The sequence below is a fragment of the Panthera pardus genome, unplaced genomic scaffold (assembly GCF_024362965.1).
Source record: "Panthera pardus isolate Hobbes unplaced genomic scaffold, ASM2436296v1 HiC_scaffold_24, whole genome shotgun sequence".
Lineage (NCBI taxonomy): Eukaryota > Metazoa > Chordata > Mammalia > Carnivora > Felidae > Panthera > Panthera pardus.
In genome coordinates, this window is record NW_026526810.1 from 97,416,164 (window position 1) to 97,442,239 (window position 26,076).

At 35.1% G+C, this 26,076-nt stretch overlaps 1 protein-coding gene across 3 annotated transcripts in view; it reads left to right on the forward strand.

Moving 5' to 3' along the window:
* The window catches only part of ARID4A (AT-rich interaction domain 4A), a 65,093-nt gene that overhangs the window by 18,567 nt on the left and 20,450 nt on the right, over positions 1 to 26,076 (forward strand). For all 3 annotated transcript variants that reach the window (XM_019451687.2, XM_019451689.2, XM_019451688.2), the window contains exons 9-16: positions 1,280 to 1,359; positions 3,417 to 3,493; positions 3,890 to 4,056; positions 16,930 to 17,002; positions 18,106 to 18,200; positions 18,350 to 18,447; positions 18,974 to 19,205; positions 23,762 to 24,012. In XM_019451687.2, the coding sequence (XP_019307232.1) occupies positions 1,280 to 1,359; positions 3,417 to 3,493; positions 3,890 to 4,056; positions 16,930 to 17,002; positions 18,106 to 18,200; positions 18,350 to 18,447; positions 18,974 to 19,205; positions 23,762 to 24,012 (1,073 nt within the window). The remainder of the gene's footprint in view (positions 1 to 1,279; positions 1,360 to 3,416; positions 3,494 to 3,889; positions 4,057 to 16,929; positions 17,003 to 18,105; positions 18,201 to 18,349; positions 18,448 to 18,973; positions 19,206 to 23,761; positions 24,013 to 26,076) is intronic.

A 26,076-nucleotide genomic window follows, 5' to 3' on the forward strand; every position in this document is an offset into this window, starting at 1 on the left:
TATTGAGCTGCATGTTTAGGAATGTTAATGAGGCAGTAGTGTGTTGAATGGATTGTTGGAAACACTGGAGATGACAGGAATCAATTTGGAGGCCATTCTAGTGGTTCACAGGTGAGGTAATTAAGCCCTGGGCTGTGCCTACTCATCCTTTAAGACTTAATCTTAAGCCTTTGCTGCCATACCTCTTCCTTCCCCAGATTGGGTTAAGTCTTCCTCCTAGGTGTTTTCATCTCTGTACTTATCCTCCATGGTGTTGTTTTGTGTTTACCTCTCCATTGTGCCATTAGCTCCTTAAGGGCAGACAGAACTCTACTATTTGTCTAATAATTACCAGCGTCTAACAAACACACAAACATTTACTGCCATCTGATGTTAAGGCAGCTGATACAACAGCCAAGAATTTTTAATTATCTGGATATAGACTGTTTAATATGATAGCCATGAGTCCTACGTGACTGTTTACATTTACATGTAATTTAATTAAAATTAAATAGAATTAAAAATTCAGTCTCTCAGTTGCACTACCACATTTTAAGTGCTTAGCAGTGCAGATAACAGAACATTTCCATCATTGCATAAAGTTCTGTGGGTGGTGCTAGATTGTAGCAGAGGGGGGCTAGTGTTAGGGGTGATAATGAGCAGGTAAATTTCAGCAATTCATTGGTAGACTTTATTTTTAAAAAATATTAAGTGCCATAAAGAATGTATAGAGATTAGCTATTTACTAATGTTCAGACATTTGTTACTTTTAAAAGTTAAGAAATTAAAAAGTTCTTAGATTTTCTTTGATTTGCTTTCATTACTAAAAATTGTAATGCCCTGGTAAGAAAGGGAACTTAGATATTTATTTTAAACAGATAGCAGATTTCAGAACAGATCTTGATTCAAGGATATTTTTAAAACTTACACTATGCCACATTTTCATCACAGATCATATGTTTGACTTTTTGGACAAGAAATGATTACATAGCTTAGAAGAAATCAAATTTTTTAAAGTGGTGGTCATATTATTTATATTGTATTAACTATTTATTGTATGATCTAATAACTGAATAAATTAAATATCCAGAAAACCAATATGTTAAAGAAAAATCACAAGGCAACCTTCTTTTTTAAGTAATTCATTTATAATGGAAATTATTAATAATTAAACTCTTTCTTAACAAAATATAATTCATTTGAGAAGTGAGGGGGATCCAGAACTACTCTTTTTAAAAATGTATATTTTTTTGATCAAGGGAAATTAGGCACCAATCCTGTTCTTTATTTTATATTTCAGGTAATATCTCCCAGCTGTAATGATGACATCACAGTGAAAAAAGACCAGTGTTTAGTTCGATCATTTATCGATTCTAAATTGTGAGTCACTTAATAGTATTATGGTAGGAGAAAAAAAAATGAGATCACAGTGATAGACCCTTCCATAGTCCACACTTTATTTTGAAAAGTCTGATCACTTCATGAACTGTCATTACATATTATGCTTTGACTTTTTGTAATGTAGTTTATTTTTTCCTAATTTTAATTTAAAATAACGAATTTTAATTTAGTTTTGTAAAACTAAACAATGTGTAATAATATTTAAAAAGTTTTTTTTATAAAGCATGGTATTGGTTTTCTCTTTAATTGTAAAAGCTTGATACTTTTATTATGTGTACTATTTCATATTATGAACTATGAAACTTACTTTTCATGGAATATTACTAAAATTATTTTGACTTTTTTTCCTGATTAAGTCAGATTTTTAGAAACTTTCTTTAACCTCAGCTTTGTTTTGTTCCCCACAAAGGATGTAAAAAAAAAAAGAAAAAAGTGTGTGTGTTTGTATGTATAAATATATATAGAGAGAAGTACTGTGGAAAATTTAATATATCTTACAATGATAAAAATATTTTAATATTTATTTATTTATTTATTTATTTATTTATTTATTTATTTGACTAAACTAAATAGTAAATTTAAGAAATAGCAAAGATCAGGGGTGCCTGAATGGCTCAGTTCATTAAGCATCTGACTTCGGCTCAGGTCATGATCTCACGTTTCGTGAGTTAGAACCCTGCATCGAGCTCTCTGCTATCAGTGCAGAGCTTGCTTCAGATCCTCTGTCTCCTCTCTGCCCCTTCCCTGCTCTTGCTCATGCTCTCTCTCAAAAATAAAATAAACTTAAAAAGAGAAATAGTAAAGATCAAAATAGACATTGTATCTTCAATAAGGCAAATATGCTGATACAAAGTATCCCATACCTTGTGTGTGGGAGGGTTGCATAGATTGAAATATTACAAATGTGAAGCTTTCTTTTTTTTTTTAATTTTTTTTTTTTTTAACGTTTATTTATTTTTGAGACAGAGAGAGACAGAGCATGAATGGGGAAGGGTCATAGAGAGAGGGAGACACAGAATCGGAAGCAGGCTCCGGGCTCTGAGCAGTCAGCATAGAGCCCGACGCGGGGCTCGAACTCCCGGACCGCGAGATCGTGACCTGAGCCGAAGTCGGACGCTTAACCGACTGAGCCACCCAGGTGCCCCTAAATGTGAAGCTTTCAAATTAGTGTATTTTGAGTATGTCAATCTTTAGAATTAAGATACTAATTTTGGGGTTGTCTGGGTGGCTCAGTCAGTTAAGTGTCCAACCCTTGGTTTGAGTTCAGGTCATGATCCCATGGTTGGGGAGTTCAAGCCCCACTCTGTGCTGACAGCAAGGAGCCTGCTTGGGATTTCTCTCTCGCTGTTTCTTTCTCTAAATAAATAAATAAACATTTAAAAAAAAGGATACTAGCTTTGCCTATATTATGTCTTGCCTTTTATTAAGGATTAGGATATGTGTGGTGCATGGTCTTTTTTTTTTTTAACTTTTATTTTTTTATTATAATTTTTTTTTCTTTTTAACATTTATTTACTATTGAGAGACAGACACAGAGCATGAGCAGAGAAGGGGCAGAGAAGGGTGAGACAGAATCCGAAGCAGGCTCCAGGTTCCTAGATGTCAGCACAGAACCTGACACGGGGCTTGAACTCACAAACTGTGAGATCATGACTGGAGCTGAAGTCAGATGCTTAACCGACTGAGCCATCCAGGCACCCCTTAACCTTTATTTTTGAGAGAGAGTGAGAGCAGGGGAGGGGCAGAGAGAGGAGGAAGATGCAGAATCTGAAGCAGGCTCCAGGCTCTGAGCTGTCAGCACAGATCCCGGTGTGGGGCTCAAACTCATGGACTGAGACATCATGACCTGAGCCAAAGTTGGACACTTAACTGACTGAGCCCCCTGGGCGCCCCAGGATATGCATGGTCTTTTAAAAATATTTTGTAGGCAAAACAATTTTGATTTTGAGGCTTATATTCTTCTATGTGTTAACATTATTTGTCATAATTTTTATTTAATAATGGTTTCTCTCCCCTTTATTCTTCCATATAATTAGTTATTCTATAGCAAGAAAGGATATCAAGGAAATAGATATTCTCAATCTACCTGAATCTGAGCTCTCTGCTAAACCAGGTAAAATAAAAATGAATCAATCCATTATTTCATGATGTGGCTGTAAATGGCAAATAGTGGCTAAACCAAGGCTGAATATTCTCTGGTGCCATTTTAATTGTTTAGGGTTAGTATCTACTCTTATTTGATGGCTATTTTTTAAATATCTGGATAAAATATTTTATTTGTAGTTTTTAACTTTTAATATTAAGTTTAACTTTTCATGTTTTACCATTAATATTTTTAACAGTATTCCCTAGAATAATAATAAACATTAATAAAACATTATGACTTAGTTATGTTCAAGTTAATGATATCATTTTATAAGTGACAGCTGAATTTGAATCTAGATCTTCTGACTCTGAATGTTTTCTATTATTCTGTGTTGCTAAGTCCATAATAACTGTTTACATTTAGGGCTTCAGAAAGCAAACATCTTCTTAAAAACTAGAATTGTTCCTGATAATTGGAAAATGGATATAAGTGAAATCCTTGAATCATCCAGTAGTGATGATGAAGATGGTCCAGCTGAAGAACATGATGAAGAGAAAGAAAAAGAAACCAAAAAAGAAGAAGAAGAGGTGGTAGGTGAAATTTTATGTTTGTAATGTAAAAACATTTTAATACTCTAAAAAAAAATTACTGGGTGGCGCTGTGGCTTAGTTGGTTAAAGTGTTTAGTAAAGTAGTAGTAAAATTACTACCTTTGTATATTTTCCCTCATTTAGATGCTCTTTATTTATTTCTGTCTTTTTCTAGCCCAAATTGATTTGGGGATGGGGAGTTTTTTGGATTCCAACATAGTGGGTAAATGAGAAATAATTTTTTTTTGCAGATATGAGGTTACAAAGAACTTTTCAGGTTAAATAATCAACAAGTACAAACTTTTTAAATAACCATAGAGAAAGAAATGTAACATTACATGTGTCAACTCATTTAAAATGTTACCATGTGGTATAAATGGTATTATCTTACTTTAAAGGTGAGGAAAGTGAAGGTCATGAAGGTTAAGTAACTTTCCCAAGGTTGCACAGCTCAAATGTGGAGAACAGGAATTTGAACTCAGATCTGGTCTGTCTTAACTTGGCAACTTCACCTCTTTGAGACATTTCATAGTATCTGAAGGATATAGGTGATTAAAAAATCTTATCCAACCTGAGAGAATATTTCATTTGGCAGTTTGATAGATAAATCAGAGAAAAGAGATTGTTTTTATAAGTGTTAATTTTTATATGTGATATTACCGTGTCATTTAGGATATATATGTGTGTGTGTGTGTGTGTGTGTGTATGACATACACACACACACATATATAAATATATGTGTGTGTGTGTATATGTATATATATAATTTTAGGAAATCATTTATGGACTACCAGATAATTGAATGTTGTAATCTGTTTATACAGCAGTGGGATAAACTAACTGTCCAGTATATTTTTGGTTGTTATGAGGTAAAGAGACCTAGGGGCAGACAAAGAGAATGAGTTTACCAAAAAGAAGACCTATTTGAGCCTGAAAAATATTTGCTTGGAAAATGTGGAATGCTTGTTTCTGTTTTACATATACAGATGTGAATTTGTTAAATAAAATGAGTATACTTATATGTGATGAAGGGCATGCGATATTTCTTTTACTTCCCCTGCAGTATTTGGTTTTTTGCAGTCTGAAATCAGAATGGCGGTTCATACTTACAGGCTGCCTACAGAGTTGCCATAGTAACGTGCTGTTGGTTTTAAGTGAGCATGCTCCGAAAGACAGGAAGGTTTAGCAGAGGCTTGGCAGGTTGCCAATGGAGGTTTGCCAGATGCTTTGAAATGGGCTGTCTTTCTTTTCCTTTCATGTAATGTCTGATTTTTATGTGGAAGAGAATGTAAGTAGTGCTGTATAACCCTGCGGATGCTATGCCCTAAGAGGGAAAGCAAATATTTGCAAGTCAGACTGAAAAATGTTCAGACACTGTACTGATTAAGTAGAAGGGGAATCTAACCATTTTGCATTTGAAAGAAAATGCAGCATATAGGTAAGATTTTTTTTCTAAAATATATTTAGTTACCATATGGATTGCCAAAAACGGGGTTAAATAAGAATTTTAGGTGTTGATGATGTGGCTAATAATGGTAGGACTCATAACCAAGCGTAATTGTTTCTTGTAAAAGAGACAGTAGGAGTCTATTTTTAGAATATCAGAGGATGAAGGCTATTTTTCTGAAACATTAGATTTTGAAATGAAAATGATAATGAGACAGTTTAGCAAAATTCAGGATTTAAAGTCTAAATATTAAATGTGAGTTTTGTATTTTATCTGTATTTATTTATAGATTATGTGTTTTCAGGGTAAATAGGCCACATTTTCAGGGTGTGAACTGTTGCAGTCTGGTTTTGCTTTTTAAAAAAAAAAATTAGCATTAGTTAGGATCTGGATATTGCCAAATATTGAAAGAAGATTGGCCTATTTTTGCTAATACTTTTAATTGGTGTCCCTTTTAGAATGCATTTTCTTTACTCCCCACCCCCCAAAAGAAAACCCTGAAATTTTAAACAAAGAGAGTAAAAAGAGCTCTGTAGTAAGGTTGGAAAAGATGGCTATAAAATAGTAATTAGTAAATAGTGCTCTTATTACAGCTATTAATTTCATAAAAATCATAACGTTTTATTCAAGCTGTGCATAAATGTTAGTAAAAAAAAGAATGAAGAGCAGAGGCAAGCTCTGTTACCTATTGTTTGCAGGTAATAAGTAAAGAAATTTAAAGATGTAAGGACCTTTGTAAGGGATAGTATTTTCTTAAAATGTGTTATTTAAATTATGAACCTGTTAAAATTAAGTGAAAAAGAATGCTTTTTATCTACTGAAAAATAAAAGCAAAATTACAGTATTAAGGCACTGAGTTGTCTGACCGTTAATTTAAATTATTTTCCAGATGGTCAGTTTCATAGCATATACTTTATTGAATTGCTTGACAGGAACTAATTCCTCTTTTTTTTTTTTTTTCTGGCCACGGAGGTACATTTCTTGAGTGAGATTTTGGTTGCTTTAGAAAAAAAAATCAGCTGCATTTCTTGCTCTTGGACTTAACATTTAGTTGCTGAATCATTCTAATTTGTCTTGAACAGTAATTTTAAAAAATTTAGTGTACTGATAAACTGAGAAGCAGTTTAATCTACATAAAACAAAGGGGGAAAAAGTGGGTATGGTATAAAATGAATTAAAGTCTGATAAGCCAGGGCCTACCTGGCTTAGTCATTACAGGCCTTTACTACATAGGTGAGGCTAAGCTGTTTGTCGTATTATACTATAGATCATATTCTTCCTGAAACATAATAATGGTATGCTTGTCATGAAAATTTAATGTTGCTTTATAATGATCACAAAGATCTTTTATAACAGACTGTAAATCACTGTAACAGTACTTTAGCCTACAATTTGATGTTTGTAAATTTTATGCAGTAGAATCATACAAGTGTTAGATACTTCTGCAGTGTTAATGGGCAGTGGACATTGTCTTTTATATTTGATGCTTTGAGTACCCTAAAATAGTCTAAATAAGGAAATTTGAGATTCATGGCTTTACCATGTGGAAGAGCATCTTTTTTATTTAATATTATTTTGAATTCCTGAGCATTGGTGATTCAGGATTGGAGTGCAAGAAATATGTTTTGTACTGTTATTGGGTGGAAAAGACTTGCAAGTCTAACAGGAAGTAGGTCCTATCTATATTTGATGACTGAATTTTAACCTGTTGGTAATTACATTCAAAAAAAGCCCTGGAGAATATTTTTGTGGGTATTACTTAAATGTCTTTTATTAGGAAAATTTTATATTAGAAAAGATACTCCTGATTTCCTTTTAAGCTTTGAAATTCATTGAAAAGTCCATGTAAACATAAGTAATGATGTCAGTTATTCATTTACTCCTTCCTTAAATTCACTTTGGATGAATGGAGGAGAGTTGTCTAAGGATAAAATAAATAGGTGAAGACGTTTTTATTAAAAGGGAATTTGACTAGTTGCAGCTGTTTTATTCTTTTGGTTTGCTATAAGTAGCCTTATGTGTTGGGCCCTTTCAAAAATCTCTTCTAATTTCATATTTAGTAATGAAAATAAGAGTTTAGTGCATTTTTATGAGATACTCTTTTTTTGTTTGTTTAGAAGTACTGACATCCATTTCTCCGATTTTTGAATTTTCTAGGAATTACTGTCGGATCTAATACCAGTCATACCTAATTACATTCCACTATTGCAAAAATCATAAGTGCTTGTGGTTTTTTTATTCATGGAAACTGGAATTCTTTTCTTATATGTAAATCTAGTGGTGTTTGTATTTATGTCTTTTTGTAAAGGCATTTGTTAGTGATCTGTCAAGATCACTTTGAGTAAATGCTTGGTAACTCGGGAAAATTATGCTAAATCAATAAAATTTAAAGAAAAATTTCAAGTTAATGTTAGTGTTTTAGGTATATCTAATAACTCAATCAAGTGTTTCTAAGCAGGTCCTATAAAGTCAACTTCCAATCAATAATTGAGACTTTAGCTTGCATTCAGATTTAATAACTTATTTGCAAAAGTCTTAAAATATAGCTTATTGAGCAAGCAAACAAAAATGTCCTGATATGTTTGGTAAAATCTTTCCTCACAAAATTAGCATAAGACTAACCAAATCTGGCTCACCTAATCAGATTAATGAGGATTGCACATTTGTAGACACAATTATAGCTAAATTTGTATGTATTTACAAAAAAAAAAATCCCTTCTCATATCAAAGTATTTCATAGTTGTGGTAGCATGAGAGAGGGTTGAGTGAATTTAAAGCCTTAGATGTGACAGTATCCAAACCATTGTTGGATGATTAAAAGTAGAAAGTGTGTACCTTTTCAAGGAGGGGGGAAAATTACTACTAGTCTCAGTCAAGTCTGATGTAATTCAAGAATCTTCTAATAATTTGTTTTGGGCAGGCTGTTGTCACATTGCTTTCTGAACTTCTAAAACAATATGTTACCACATAATGAATATGTCATGACCTCTTATGCGATCCTTGAAATATTCTGTTTAAGTGTACACTCTAAATTTTATGACTACCAGCATCTGCTGGGCCTTCAACACAATTGGTCAGTTCCCAGTTTCTATAATCAAATCCCTGTGTCCTCTGGCCCTGCCTCACTCCGCTCCAATTTCAAAAAGAAACTAGGAGCTTCTGATGGAGAGCATGCACTATACCTCACCTGCCTGCCCTCCTTCCCTTAAGTACAAGTGATAATATGTTACATTGCCTTTTTCTATGATGAGGACCTCAATGCTCTGGATCTCATTCCCTTTTTCCTTATCTTAGTCTATGAACTGTTTTCTTTCCAGGATCTCTAGCCTATTCTGTTCTGTTTCCTTCTCTCCAGTTTTTAAAAACGTGCTTCTCTCTCTCCCAACCTTCTAGCAGCCCCTCCAGATACTGCCCTCTTTCCTCACCCTTATGGACCAGATTGCTCAGTTATATACATTGTTCTATTTCCTGACCTCCTGTTCATTCTTAATTCACTGTAGTGTGTACCCCCCCCCCCACAGCTAAAACAACTTAAGGTCACCAGTGACCTTCAACAAATTTTCTGTACTAAATCCAACAAATTTTTGTCATGATCTCATTTGACTCCTTAGCAGTTTTCAGCATTTTTGACATGCCTACCTTCTTCGATCACCTGACATCCATGACATTACATTTTTTTCTAGTTTACTTCCTAAGTGATGTAATGATTCCAAATCTATATGTACATCAAAGATGTCTCTTCTCAGCCCTAGACATTCATATTAAACTGCCAATGAGGATTTCTTATTTCTCAAACTCATTATGTACAAGAACTGTTTTCATTTTTGCCCACAAAGCAGTCCTTTCCGTGGTTGTCTCTAGTTTATTTGAATAGAAGCACATCTACCAGTTACCCACACCAGATACATGGCAGTCTCCTTAATCCTCCCATTCTTGCCTCTCTGACCAATGAGACACCAAATCCTCTTTCTTCTGCCTACTTGATGGCTTTCAGGTTTTCTGCTTCCCTCAGTTTCTACTCTCTGCCACTATTCTCCTTTACCTACACTAATGCAATAGTAACTTTCCCATGTCCTTGCTGGCCTTCTCCAGTCTGTTCTCTGCACTGACTCTAAGTAGATTTTTTTTTTTAATGTTTTTAAATTTATTTCTGAGACAGAGAGAGACAGAGGATGAATGGGGGAGGGGCAGAGAGAGAGGGAGACACAGAATCCGAAGCAAGCTCCAGGCTCCAAGCTGTCAGCACAGAGCCCGATGTGGGGCTCGAACTCACAAACCGCAAGATCATGACCTGAGCCGCAGTCGGATCCTCAACTGACTGAGCCACCCAGGCTCCTTAGTAGATTTTTTAAAATGAGAAATCTAAGTGGGATTCCTCCTGGAATAAATTGATTTTAGGACACAGAAGTGGTTGCAGTATTTATTCTTTTATATTGAAATACAGTACTTCAGACATATTGAATAATGTCACCTCTTTCTCCAAGTCATATACTGGACATTACTTACCTTCATATTTACCTGAGATTTAATTATTATATTTTAATACGGCCTTGTCATGGCATTTAGCCCTTATCCTAAATGACCTATGCCTATTACGATTGTGCGCTTTCTGTTTCTTTCCTCTAAAATCTATATTGTCAACTGATAGTTTTTACATACGATAACTTTCTGGACAGTTCTTCAGAATTCTGCTTGGAGCCAGGCTTTACTGATACCCATTTTGATCTATCGATCACCAGAGTTACCTAACAACTTAATGTTGTGGGGGGCTTACTTTTTCTTTTTTAAGTTTTCAGTTTACGGATATTTTTTAAAATTTAGGTTTTCATTTGTTATATTTCACTGAGGTGTTCTGACTCTATTGTGCCAGAGCAAACATATATCATCAGTGAAGAGGTACCTTTCATTATACCACAGTTAAAATATTTAGCTTTTGGGGACGCCTGGGCAGCTCAGTCGGTTAAGCGTCTGACTTTGGCTCAGGTCATGATCTCGCGGTTTGTGGGTTCGAGCCCCGTGTCGGGTTCTGTGCTGACAGCTTGGAGTCTGGAGCCTGCTTCTGATTCTGTCTCCCTCTCTCTGCCCCTCCCCTGCTCACGCTCTGTCTCTCTCTCTCTCAAAAATGAATAAACATTAAAAAAATTTAAAAAAATATTTAGCTTTTGTAGGAGATACAAACAGGTAAAGATGACCACACCAAATAAAGTTCTCAGCTTAGTGTTGGAGACTTAGTGGCTTTTAAAGTACGATTGTTTATTTAATTTTCACAACAGTATTTTTTTTTATGAGAGAGGAACTTGAGGTATAGAGAGATTACAGAAATTTTCACAGACTTGTAAGAAAATTTTTCTCTCCTCTACATTGTAAGGTCTATGAAAACAGGATGTCAGGTTTCTTCGTTGTAGTTTTTTCCTTTTCCCACTAATATGAATATCCACCAACTAGCACAGAGCTTGGCTTATAGTAAACCTCCATTAAATAGTTTCTGAATAAATGAATGAGTGTGGGCCTTGCAATTAGCCTAACATATTGCTATTTGAAATAAAGTGTTGGAAGATTTGTTGTAAGGTTCTAGAAAGTTCATTTTGGAAGGTAATTTACCTTCCCTTCATAATAGCTTTCTTTTTTTTTTTTAGGCAGTGCACTCTGTAGGCAGTCTCATTTCCTGATATAATTTTGTGAGCTTATAAATTAATTCTTTTTGGCTTAAGCTAGTTTAGGATAGTTTTCTGTCACTTGCAGTAAAGGTTCTTGACTAATATTCCTTCTCCTTTGTATCTTGTCCCACTTATTTCAGGTGTCTTCTGATATGTCTTTTCCCCTCCAACCCATTCTTCAAAGACGTCTTTCTAACACATAAATGGTTCCTTCTACAAACCCTTTAATGGCCTCAGCACCAACAGGATGAGGATTAGGTCTTTTATCATAGCCTTTTATAAGTTTGGCCCTTCCAGATTTGACCCATCCCCACTTTTCTATTCTCCCTGCCACTATTCTCCAGCAATATGTAACTTTTTTTTTTTTTTTTTTTTTTTTTTTAACACCCCACCTGCCCATATACACACACTTGGATTTTGCTCAGAAGTTGCTTGTTGAGTTGCCAGGTGCATTACATTGAGTATCACCTTTGCGTTGCCCATTCCCTTTATCAGTATTAAATACAATAGGGAAAATAAAAGGGAAAGTTTAAAAAACTCAGAAAATGATAAGCAATAGCTGAGATTTAAAGAATCCAACAGACGTCTGTGTGGGAACAAATAGAAGCACTGCCTGAGTTAAGGTTGAGTGTGACCTATAAATGTTCTATACGTTAACCCCACTAATAAGTTGTTCTAGCATTTACTGCACTGTTTTAAAAACAAATGAGGCTATTCAATATATTTCACACTTAAAACTTTATACGGTAAAAGCCCAAGCAGCTACTGGTATCACTGATTCTTTCACGTCAGTCCTCCAGCCAGAGGTGGCTTCAGAGTTGCCACTTCTGGTGTGCTTCTTGTAGTACTTAGTTCCCCAGAGTAGAGCTTTCAGGGCCCCGTCTTAATACCTCCTTTTCTCCAGCAGAATCTGCCTGCTGTGGAATACTCCCGAGTTCAGCCTCTTTGTTTTGGAGTAGGTGGGGTGGGGGATGGAAGATCAAGGGGTGATAAGAACTGAAGGGTTGAGAAGACTAGTGGTGGAGTGCCGGGGGTGGGGTGGGGTGGGGGTGGGGTGGGGAAGTGAGTGCCCGTGAAGAGGACTGGGGAGGGGTTGTGGCAGCAGCATGTAGGTGTATGAAGCTGCTGTTGTCCAAAATAACATTAATTCACAAAAACAGTATATTTTGGTATGGAAAAATAAGCATGGTGTACTGGAATATAATATTTTTTTTTAAGAAAGGAAGACTGTGTCGTATAATCATTAATAGTTTATTAAGGATGCCTGTAGGGGTTCGTGAGCAATGGAATACCCATCAACAAAAGATGTGTACTTCACCTACAGTGCAGTACAGGGAAACTACAAAAATCAAATTTAGTCACACCCTTATGCACTCTCAAAATGTCAGCTTTTGTGGCTCAAATCTCTTATGTGATAAAAAACTTTCCAGACCTCTTTAGAATTGTGTATAAGTTTCATGGGTTTGAGGGGATCTGTGTAACATGCATCATCTTTTACTACATATTGTGACAATCTGGACACTTTCTGTATACTTTTGTGTTTTGGAGAGTTGCTTAGCCCAGTTAATAGCTCAGCAAAAACAAGGTATTATCTTATTATAAAGATTTTTAAAAAGAAAGTGCATCTTTAACTAGAATCCATGCCATTTCTGAATGAATAATCATTTTCTGATTAATGTATATAGGGACAGAATGAAGTGAATGCTAATAAGTGATTGTGCCACAGCGACCTGTGACTTAACATCCTCAGCGGCTATTATTTTTTATTTTATCTGACTCCTGTTGCATTTATATTATCAATAATGCTAGCTCTGAAACTCAGCTAATGTGAAATAATTGAAGAAAATCTCCCTAGTTCATTTTCAGAGACATTGTTTTCATTCACATAATAACAGAGTACTTACGCTAAATGCCAGTCCCTGGTGATAAGATTGTGAGTAAAATAGGTATGTCTCTAACCTCAGAATTTATCTAGCACTTACAACGTGGGGGGACATGGAGGATTACAAACATGAATAACTGAGCCTTCAACTAAGAAGAGTCTCAGCCTTTATATCTCTCTCTTTCTCCTTTTGGAGTAGAGGGTCTTCTTTCCATCATCAAAGAGCTTCCCTTTCCCTTCCAATCCATCAAACTCATTCTTGACAGAGAACTTTTATTTTGATTTGATTTGATTTAATTTAAGTTATTGTTTGTTTATTTAATTTGAAAGAGAGAGAGAGAGAGAGAGAGAGAGAGAGAATCCCAAGTAGACTTCCATGCCCATTGTGAAGCCTAGTGCAGGGCTCGATCTCATGAACTGCCAGACTGAGACCCAAGCAGAAATCAAGAGTCGGCTGCTTAACTGTTGAGCCACTCAGGCGCCCCTTGGCAGGAACACAAATCTGATATAATTCCTCTTCACCTCTCTCAGGTTCATGTTCCAGTTCTCCAGCATATCATTAAAAAGTCCTTTCTTAATCATAGCCTGCCTTTGCCAGCTTCATGTTTATGCTGCTTGCTGTTTATGCTATTTGCTGTTCACATTTTGAGGCTTTCCCTAATAGAGCCACCATCACACCATCCCCAGCTGAACCAACCACTCATCCTTCTTGTATTTTTATGTATTTTGCAGCATTTTTACCATTATATCACATTGGCTTGTTTTACATTCCTGTACCCTCTGTTAGACTCAGAGGGTCAGAGTAGAAAGTACTACCTCCTCTCATTTTAATCACAGCATCTTTTGTATATCCCTCCCAGACTCCTGCATGTTAGCCATCAGTAAGTGTCTGAATTGAATGTGAAGATAGTTTCTAAAGTCAGAAAATTCACAATTTACTAGTATATATAGGTAGATGCACAACTACCTTTTGTAACACTAGGTAGTATATACTGATGCTAACTAAAGTTGTAAATTTCTTGAAATTATGATCTTATAGCGTGCCTCTTCTATATCCTTAACCCTGTTCTCCATTCTGACATTTTACTGGGTGCATAAGTCCCCTTCACATGCTTGACTGAAGGGAAGAAGGCTTATCAGCAGTCTAGAGGACTTTCCCTCTCATTATTATAACCTTCTCCCTTCCACTTTAAAACCCTTGAAGAATGCAATACCTTCTGGTTATTGACCAGGAGAGAGATGCTATAGGTATGAAAATACCAGGTGCCAGGAGCACCTGGCTGGCTCAGTGAGTAGAACATGCAGCTCTTGATCTCAGGGTCATGAGTTCAAGCCCCACGTTGGACACAAAGATTACTTAAATAAGTAAATCTAAAAAAAAAAAAAAAAAAAAAGAGCTTTGCATTAAAAAAAAAAAATACCTTGAGACCCCATACAAAAGCCATAGAGGCAGATTCTTCTAGCTGGAGGCATTTTCTAGCATATGCAGTTTATAGTTCAAGGTGACTGACAACACAGCTATTCGAAAAAAAGATTGTGAAGAATTACTTGTTATGAGAGATGAAGCAGTTTTAATTTTTGCAAAGACCATCAGGTAAATTTAAAAACTGTTTATAACTTTACCCTTTTCTTATGGAAAGTAAATTTCCTCTCAAGCAGGTATTTATTTATAAGCAGAATTTTTTATTCATCTATGTCTTCTTTTCACATCTGATAACTGCACCTGACCTTAGAATTTTATGGCCATAATTTCTCACGGTACTTAATACACTCTTGGGCATCCACTAACTTTTTTTTTAATGTTTATTTATTTTGGGGGTGTTGAGAGAGAGAGAGAGAGAGAGAGAGAGAGAGAGAGAACTGGCATGAGTGGAGGAGGGGCAAATAAAAGGGACAGACTCTCAAGCTGGCTCCGTGATTCAGGGTTCAACCTCACAAAACGTTGAGATCATGACCTGAGCCAAAATCAAGAGTCAGAGGCTTTGCTGACCGAGCCACCCAGGCACCCTTGCTAACTTTTAAGTCAAATGTATTTAAAACACCAAATTTTATCTATATACTTAAAACTATATTCTTAGTAATAATTTATGAAATGTTTACTACAACCTTAATACCTAATTTGCAGTTGATGGGCTCATTTTGTTTACTTGTTTTTGGAAGAAATTTTGATTTCAAATCAGTGCCTTTTGAAAAAATACTTTTTACATATACTAGATACAATGGTCTTATTTGAATTCTGCCAGATCATAAATACTGGAAATGAGGTGTTGGTTTGAGGAGAGAATATTGCAATTATGAAGGACAGGCAAAGCATAGAGGCAGTCTGGCATAAGGTGTTACTTTTTTCCCCTATACCAAAGTCCTTAAAAATAATACTGCAATGATTCTTGGGCTGCTGAATTACTTTCTTTCTTGAGTTAACTCATTGGGAGTTGTTCTAATAACCTTGCAAAAGCAAGACTTTTAAAATTCACATGGGGAAAAAACTGCCATCTTTTGATCTGAACGTTTAGTAATGACCCCTATTAATTCTGTACTGATTAATTCTATATGTTGCTCGTTGGTGAGGCTTACAACTTTGACTTAACGTTTCTTTACATTTGTTCAAACTGAAAGTACTCCCGTGCTCATTCTGAATGAATGTACTAAAAGATTTTATTCTCTTCCCCTTGATTGCCTCATGGTTTTTTAAAATTATATATTTTAATCAACTACATGTGTATTGATTCTGGCTGCTATATTATTAGTGATTAAAATTCTTAATACATCATTTTAAGGAACCTGTAGACTGTGAATGCTCAATACTTATTGGCTGATAGTTGCTTTTGCTTTGAATATGCAAAGACATATGCTTTGAATGACAAAAATCTAAATTTTTCTTTTAGAACATAGAAAAACAGTACTCTGAAATTAAATTATAATAATTTAATATGGGCCAAAGATATTAGTGTTTTGTTTGTTTTTCCATAGTATTTCTAAATTTTAAATCAGAATTTTCCCACATATTAGTTTAGAAGTAGTCTATCAGGAAAGGGAATATTTTATCAAAATCTATTTGACTAGAGCCAAGTTCAGCATTGTATAGGTTTATATAATTAGTAAGAAAATAAAATTTAAATTGGTATTTGTAGAAGTAGGTTTTTTTACATGAATATTTCCATTGTTTTCCCATTCCCAGGAACTAATTTGTAGTTATGTATCTAGTTTCCTTTCCTAAGAAGTAATTTTCATTTTCTTATTTTCAAGGGTTGCAAAGTCTTATTTAAAAGGCCATGCAAGAGGGCAAATGAAAAATGCAGACTTATGTGATACAAGAAGGGATTGCGGGGCCTGGGACAAAATATCATTTAAATGTAGTTGTATATGCATTTCTTTAAACCGTTGTGCTATCCAAACAAAAAACCTTTGCCATGTGACTTTGCAACCTCTGGTTTATAGTCATTCAACAATAACGAAATTTTAATGTTTGTATGTGGGTTATTTTAAAATAATAAATATGTTTGTAATTATTGTGCTCATCTGTCAATACATTTGTGTGGGCCACATGGTATTTTGATGGATTTTTTTAAAAAAACAAAACAAATGAGGTGAAGACACTCTTAACCAATTCCTAACCTTTCCTCATGGCCATCTTAGTCCTTATATTCAAGGGTAGGGTTGGAGTGATAGATGGGTAAAAGGTAGAGATGGTGTATCTTGACAGTTGTATGAGATCAGCTCTATGAAAATATGACTTAAAATCTGGCATTGTAAAGTTTGGAGGAAATTCATATTTTCCAGCTCCGTCAAAGTTCCTCTTACACTGGGTTCATAAAACAAACAAAAAAAGAAGACGATATATCTTGCTCTATTCATTATTCTATATATTTATATATTTTACCTTTACAGCCTGAGGAAGAACTTGATCCTGAAGAGAGGGACAACTTCCTCCAACAGCTTTATAAGTTTATGGAAGACAGAGGTATTTCATGCTCATTATTTAAAAGCAGTAATTTCTGGGACATCTGGGTGGCTCAGTCAGTGAAGTGTCTGACTCTTGATCTTAGCTCAGGTCTTGTTCTCAGGGTCGTGAGTTCAAGCCTTGTGTTGAACACCTACTGTGGAGCCTCCTTAAAAAAAAAAAAAAAGCAGTCATTTCTTTTACAGTTTTACATTCTAGGTTTATGCATTATTTTTGTTAGAATCGTGGATTTGGATTTCAAGTAAAGCCTAAGAATCAGTTACAGTTGAAAATAATTAAGCATTTGAAATAAAAACAACCATTATCTATTTTGAGCAGAAATGTATAGGAAAATAGTTTGGATATAATTATATTTAGCCTACTTGGGACTTAATAAAACCAAAAAATACTATAATAATATTTCACTAATGGAAGGTGAACAGTCATAATATTAATTTACATATCCATTAATTACTAATGCAGTAATTACTGCAAACTGCAGTTTGCAGTAATAAACTAGCCTCATCCTTGATCTCAAAAATGAAACAAATTAGGAGATCAAGTCCTATGTAAATAGAATAGGATTTTGAATAGAGTTAAAAGAAATACAGCCTTTATAAATTCTACTTTTTGACATTATATTAGTCCTAGAAAATCCTGAGACAAATTTGTCCTAGAAACTCTGTGGCTTTCAGAAATCATCCTTCAGATTACTGTCAGCAGTTTTAATATTTGTGTTAAAGCAGGGAAAATGGATCCATGTCTAAATTACATCTGTATAATTGTGTATATTCTTACAGAGGCCTCTTGAGCCAACATCATTGTTAGCTGTACCTTGTAGTTGTAGGTTTTACTTGTACCCAGTCCACTGACAGGTGATTATATTAGTTGTGAGAGAGGTGATCTTATTAGTCATAGAAGTGAATCTAAAGAGCATCACAATACTTCATAAAGAATATAGAGAATATTTTATGTTGTCTTACATAATTAAAGGTTCTTTAAATAGATGCTTCTGATTAATAAAACTTGGGAAATGAGAAATTGGAAAGCTTTGTATTGATAGCTTTGTAACAGTATTTTCCATTTGAATAAAAATTTTATTTCTACTTTCTGATATTAAAAAGGTACTCCAATCAACAAACCACCTGTTTTGGGCTATAAAGATCTCAATCTCTTCAAACTCTTTAGACTGGTTTATCATCAAGGTGGATGTGACAATGTAAGTAAGGATGTAATGAAAAAGTTAAATCATCTAATGTACTGTTCTGCACTTTAGGTAATAAACACATTTTCTTAATGAACATAGAATGTTAGTGTAAAGATTATTTCCCTTTGTAAATGTTAACAAATAAAAACTTAATTTTCCAGATTGATAGTGGTGCTGTATGGAAGCAAATTTATATGGACCTTGGCATTCCTATTTTGAATTCAGCTGCTTCCTACAATGTAAAAACTGCTTATAGAAAGTAAGTAGTATAGTTTATTCATCAAAGAATACATATTACAGGGAAGATTTTCCGTTTAATTTGTTAACAGTTAAACAAGAACACATCAATCAAAGAACATTAAAGTGAGAGAAAGTGTACAAAAAAGTTCAGGTTAATAGATGATTGGGATTGAACATTATTTCATTGCACCAAGTCTGCTTTACTCCATTTTTCATGTTGTCCTAAATTTCCTTTTCAGAGTTAGGGATGCAGTCTGAAATGATGATAGGTGTTCTAGAGCTATATCTTCTGTGGTGAACAACTTTCATATCAGAACTATGATAGCTATGTTCAGTTATCACAAGCATAGATTTTTTAGGAAGAAATTGTATGATCAATATTTCTGTTTATAAATCCTGTATAAAACCAAGAAGTTAGTACCATAAAAAAAGTACTTTAAAAAAAAGTCTTAAGTTTTACTTTTTAAAAATAAAATGTTTAATAATATAGTATTCAAGTTAATGTAAAGACTAAGATTTTCTAAAATGAAATATTGTTTGTTTAGGTATCTCTATGGTTTTGAGGAATACTGCCGTTCTGCAAATATTCAGTTCAGAACTGTTCACCACCATGAACCAAAAGTAAAAGAGGAAAAAAAAGAGTTAGAAGAATCAATGGAAGAGGCTCTAAAAGTAGATCAAGAAATGCCTTTAGTAGAAGTGAAGAGTGAACCTGAGGAGAATATTGATTCAAACAGTGAAAGTGAAAGAGAAGAAATAGAATTAAAATCTCCAAGGGTAAGTAGTTAATAATTAGTTTTATCTGGTTTATTTTAAACATTACTTAAAATTTTTCATTATGGACATTTTAAGATATACACAAAAATACTTCAGTGAACCTAGTTTGTTTTCTAGTATTGAGTTGTGCTTTAGGCAGACTAGCCTGGCTGTTTTTTTCCTTAAAAAAATTTTTTTTGTTTTGTTTTTAATCTTTATTTTGAGAGAGAGAGAGAGTGTGAGCAGTGGAGGAGCAGAGAGAGAGGGAGACATGGAATCTGAAGCAGGCTCCAGGCTCTGAGCTGTCAGCACAGATCCCGACTCGGGGCTTGAACTCACGGGATGTGAGATCATGACCTGAGCCAAAGTCAGACGCCTAACTGACTGAGCCACCCAGGCGCCCCTGCCTGTTTTTTTCTAAATATGCCTGTTACTCTTCCTGAAAAACCACTTCTCCTGTTGTTTTCTATTTATGTCTGTTTAAGTCATTCTCATCTGGGGTCAGTCTCAAATATTCACCTCCTTTAAGTCTAGCTAAAAAGTCACCTCGCTGGGGGTGGCTGAGTGGCTCAGTTGGTTGAGTGTCTGACTCTTGATTTTGGCCAGGGTTTTGATCCCAGGGTTGTGGGATCGAGTCCCACAGTGGGCTCTGCGCTGAGCATGGAGTCCGTTTGGAATTCTCTCCCTCCCTCTGTCCTTCTCACTCGCTTTCTAGAAAAAAATTTTTTTTTTAATTTTTAAAAAGTCACTTCACTGAAGCCTATCCTGGTCACCTTATCTAAAATTGTAATCTGCCTTATCTGTTTGGCATTTGCAGTCCCTCTAATGTTGCTCCTTTTACTTGTAATTTACTTACTTATATTCTCTTTATTATATTTGTTTCTTTTACCCCACTCTGCACTGGATTCACACTCCATGAGGGCAGGGATTAGTGTTTTTTCTGTTCATTGACAGATCCCAGGCATCTAGAATAGTACTTCATCTACATTAAGAACTTACTAAATAGTTGTTGAATGAATGAATCTCTTCCTTATAATTCCTGTGCCTCCAACTGGATGGGATCTTTTCATTCTCTGTTACCTCATAGCACACTGCACATAAAATTCTTGAGGCAGTTTATTATGCCTTCATCTTATTTTCTAGTCATGTGCACACTGCTTTTATCTTCTAACTCTGCTCTTCTCCATTATTATTTAAGTCCTTTGCAGAAGTTGTCATCCATTATTTTGATCATTGCTAAATGATGTCTACATAGGATTTATTAAATTTTAGGAGAAAAAATTATCACATTATCAAAGAAGTTCAGTTTCTATTATGTCTTATTTTTCAGTGAAATCCTATTTAATGAAAGAGGAGATGAAATCTCCTCTTACCTCTTTTAGTTGCTCAGAAACCATTTTTTAAAACTGTCCATTTTGAGGCACCTGGTGGCTCATTTGGTTTAGTGTCCGACTTCAGCTCAGGTCATGATCTCATGGTTCATGAGTTCGAGCCTTGCGTCGGGGTCTGCTGTCACCAAGAGCCTGCTTTGGATCCTCTGTCTCCCTCTCTCTGCCCCTTCCCTACTCGCACTTTTCTTTCTCTCTCTTTCTCAAAAATAAACAAACGTTAAAAAAAATAAACAACTGTCTATTCTGACCATCATCCAGTAAATGGAATCTTCTAGTGAATTTCATGAAACATTCAAATTGGTTTGTTTCATTTCTTTTTCATTTTTTTTAATTGTAAAAAACTGTGGTAAGTACACATATAATTTATCATCTTAGCCACTTTTAAGTGTATGGTTCAGTGGCATTAACTACATTCACATGTCGTGCAGTCATCACCACCGTCCATCTCCAATACTTTTTTCATCTTGCAAAACTGAAACTCATCATTAAACAGTAACTTCCCATTCCTCTCTCCCCCAGCTTGTGGCAACAGCCATTCTACTTTCTGTCTCTGATTTGACTACTCTGGGTACTTCATATAAGTGGAATCATACGGTATTTGTCCTTTTGTGCCTGGCTTATTTCACTCAGTATAATGTCTTGCAGGTTGAGTCTGTGTATGTGTCACAATTTCCTTCCTTTTTAAGACTGAATAATAACTCCCATTATATGTATTTTGGACATACTTTCTTGTCATTACATAAAGATGTTCCTCATCTTTTTTTTTTTTAAGTTTTATTTAAAACTTAACATAAAAAGATGTTACATAAAGATGTTTCTCATCTTATGTAAAATACCTGTAGAGTACTGCATATTATGGATATTCCATAAATTTACCTTCCTTAAGATTTTCTCCAATTTTTTATGATTACAAAATGCTGTAATAAATATGCTTATAAAAATTCCTTGTTTGTCTGAATGAATGAGGGGCAACTTCTAAAAATGGGATTTCTGGGGCAGCTGGCTGGCTCACTGGGAAGAGCATGTGACTCTTGATCTCAGGGTCCTGTGTTCAAGCCCCACACTGGGGGCAGAGATTACTTAAATAAATAAATAGGGGCACCTGGGTGACCCAATCGGTTAAGTGTCTGACTCTTGATTTTGGCTCAGGTCATGATCTCATGACTGGTGGGGTCAAGCCTCTCATTGGGCTCTGTGTTGACAGCACAGAGCCTGCATGGGATTCTCTCTCTCTGCTCTTCCCCCTGCTCACGTGTGTGCTCTCTCTCTCTCTCTCTCTCTCAAAATAAATAAATGGGGGCCTGGGTGGCTCAGTCACTTAAGCATCTGACTCTTGATTTCAGCTCAGGTCATGATCTCATGACTCGTGAGTTTAAGCCCCACGTCAGGCTCTGCACTGGCAGCCCTGAGCCTCTTGGGATTCTGTCTCTCCCTCTTTCTCTGCTCCTCCCCTGCTTCTGTTCTCTCTCTCAAAATAAATAAACTTAAAGAAATTATTTAAAAACTATTTAAATAAATTAATCAAAATTAAAAATTAAAATGGGATTTCTGAAACACAGGTATACAGGCCTGAAGTTTGATAGAGAACAGTTCTTTTCATTCATTTACCTACAAGTATTTAAAGAACATATGCTGGGGCGCCTGGGTGGCTCAGATGGGTAGGCGTTTGATTCTTGGTTTGAGCTCAGGTCACAATCTCACAATTTCCTGAGTTCGACCCCGTGCTGGGCTCTGTGCTGGCAGTGCACAGCCTGCCTTCTCTTGCTGCCCCTCCCCTGCTCATGCTTTCTCTGTCTCAAAATAAATAAATAAATAAACTTTATAAAAATAAAAGATAAAACTAAATAAAAATTTACTTAAAAAAATAAAGAACACCTGCTATGTGCATAGGATATAGAAGTGAATAAGAGAGTCCTTGTCTTCATGGAACCTACCCTTTAGTTCTTTGTGATAAAAAAAAAATAAACTTATTTTCTAACTTTGAAGTTTAAATAACACATAGGAACTAGGGAAAACGTATTATACTGAGATATAATGTTTTCTAGTGCTGAGTTGTTGGCCCCTTTTCTGTCCTCACTTTATTCCAAGTAGAGGGGAACTCTGCCAGTGTGTAGAAGTGGACTTGAAGGAGAACTTAGGACAGAATAAAATGGCTCACCAGTTTCGTGGTCAGTCGAGCATGCAAGAGGCTAGATGAAAGCTTCTGGGGGAAGACAAGTTCCTGCCGGCCTAGTGAGCTCTCTAGATACTCATTCAAAGAAATCCGCTCACTTGTTGGCCATTGATGTAATTCAATCCTTTTAAAATGTAGTCACACAGAAATAGAGTGATAATGTAAATTTTATCTTAAAAATGGTGGAATTAGAGACCACAGAGCTTTAAGAGTCCATAATATATATATATATATATATATTGCTGGTTAATCTTTTAAAAGTACTGTTATTAACCTGTATCATTGATGTTTAGTTAATTATTTTAGAACATTCATTGTAGCCAAGAAATATTGCAAGTGGGATAAAACATGCTAAGTGAAATAAGTCTGACAAAGACAAATCCCATATGATTTCACTTACAAGTAGAATCTCAAAAAGAAAAAAGAATAAGCGAAAAAAGAGAAACAGACTGATGAATACAGAGAATAGTGTTTGCCAGAGGGAGGGAGTGGGCGGATGGGCTAAGTAAGTATAGGGGATTCAGAGGTGCAAACTTGGAGTTATAAAATAAGTCACAGGAATGAAAAGTACAGCATAAGGGATATATTCAATACTATTGGGATAACTGGTAACCAATGGTGATTATACTTAACCATGGTGAGCACTGCATAATGTATATAATTGTCAGTTGACTGTGTTGTACACCTGAAATTAACATAACATGTCAACTCTGATTCAATTAAAATTTTATTGTAGTCAAGAAATACAAAAGTGAGATAAAATAATGTGAACAAAGGAAGAGATTTTTACTTCTAATGTAGTATGTAGCCAAGGATCATAGTAGACATGGACATAATTAAGTAATTTATATGGGTTGAAAGGAAAAGTGCCCAGGAATTGATGGGCTGTCATTGTTATGTCTCAAGCCTGAGAGAAGACTAGTTATTGCTGTGAAACTTTACGAAAAAGAAACATTTTCTGCCTTTTTCCCCATTTGTAGTGATAGCTATTTTAAAGCTTTTACCCCTTCTAGGGACGAAGGAGAATAGCTCGAGATGCAAATTCTATTAAAAAGGAAATTGAAGAAGACAAGACAGAAGACAAATTGAAAGACAACGATACAGAGAATAAAGATGTAGTTGAGGACTATGAAACCGTGGAGAGAAAAGAAAACGAGTTACTGCTGGGGAGAAAAAATACACCAAAGCAAAAGGAGAAGAAAATTAAAAAGCAGGAGGATTCTGATAAAGACTCAGATGAAGAGGAAGAAAAAAGCCAAGAGAGGTACATTATCTTATATTTGTTCTCCAGAAGCACCTGTCTGGGGTACAGCAGCGCTCTGATCCTGCTTAGAGATTCAGGTTTGAGGGAATGTTTTCTTATTGGGACTTCCGTTCCTCTTGTCTAGTGAAGGTGAGACACATTGTGAAGATGATGTGTATCGCCTTTCGGAATTGGAGAATATACTGGTCGCACCATTTTAATAGCACTTGTGCCCTAAACAGTGGCCTCACAGAAGGCTGCGCCACCCAGTCAAAAGAAAGGTCCTGCAGTTGACAGCAGGGAAGGGAGCTGGAGAAAAATGGAGGAAGTGGACAAGAGGAAACAGCGACAGCAAAAATTCCATTTTAAAAAAGGTACAATGTGGGAAAGCTAACAAACACATGGGTGCACAGTACTAGCAGATGTTTCTGTGTGTTAGCTTTATCTAAGACATTTTTCTTTTCAAGTTATTGTATTAGAATAAGTGGCATGCACCCCTGATGCTAGTTTGGAAAATACATTCTTGCCCCACATCACACCAATAAATTTCAGTTTTTTAATGTCCATTCTGTTTGCTGTTGAGTGTTGGTATTTTTTTTCCATGTATTATACATGTATGGACTGAACTGACTTAAACATTACCAAAGATTAGGCAGTCCAGCTAGAGCAAATTAATGTCCGACTGTGTTTAGTTGGCCATTTCTGTGTTGTCAAATGGATTTACTAATTTTTATATGCTACTAAAAAATGAATCTTAATTCAGCAACAACAGCATAACACACATTCTTGTAACATGAGCTCTTCTCCATAGTTACTTTTTGATTACTACATTATATGATGACAAATTTTCTAGAAGTTTAAGTAAAATTGGGAAAAAGTAGCCTGCTGCATCCAACTAGTGGCTGACACCCATCTAAAAATTAACCATTGAGAAAATACTTGTAAAAATAGGAATGATTGGTGAGTGGGAGAGGTGATTTTATGATTCAGTCCAAATAGGTACAAGAGCTATCACAATTACATGTGAATTAGATGAGTGAATAAAGAAAGTTCTGTATCGAAATAGGATTAGGAAAACTGGGAGGAGAAAATTGGAGTTGAATATAATGATGTGAGTGCAGAATTTCAAATATTTGGACAATAAATTTAAGCAAAAGTGAACCACTTAAATCAGGGCTAATTATAGTTTGAAGTTTTATTAAAAATAAGCATCAAAATATGTGTAATATGTATTTAATACATAAAACATGTAATACATGTATATATATGTATATATGTGTATATATGTATATATATAGATGTGTGTGTATATATATCTATATATATATGTAATATGTGGTTTTAAAAGCCTTTATAGTTGCTATGTAAATAGAATAATTGTTTCAGAGAAAATTTCAGACTTGAATATGAAAAAAAATACACCCTTCTATTAAATAAAGATTGAATATATAGACAAACATAGTTCGTATTCTCATTCTGTAACAGGAATCATGGAAACGGGAGATTTTTTTATCTGTAGACATTTCTGTTTTAAGTAGTTTCTTAATATTTTGAAATTACCTTATCAGGCTATAATATTGAATGTGTCCTTCGAGATAAAACATTTCCCAGGGCAAATGAGGTTGTCAAAGCTTCTTCATGTCGGTTCCCCTAGTGCTCCCCAGATGAATGCCCCACGTTTATTAGAGCATAATGCCTCCTCTGAAAGAAACATTTACCACTCATGATATTAGGATGATCTTTGGTGTAGATCTCTTCTGAATCCTTGGAGGGTTAATACAAAATGTTTTGTTTATAAAAAATACTGAAATATTGTCAGACCTCCCTATGTCAATCTCTTTTATACCTGATTATTTTAAACAAAAGCTGGTGGGAGAGGAGTAAAAACACAACAGAAATCAGTATGAGATACACAAAGCTTTGTTCTCCTGGTGCTATCCCACAGTTTCAACAAGTGACCTAATATTCAAATATCTATTGCTTCTTTGTTACGGTAGGAAAACCTTTAAAATATAAACTAGTTTAAAAGATATAGTTACTGAGGTAGATAGCCCTTGTTCATTATTCTGCCCACTAAAATAAAAA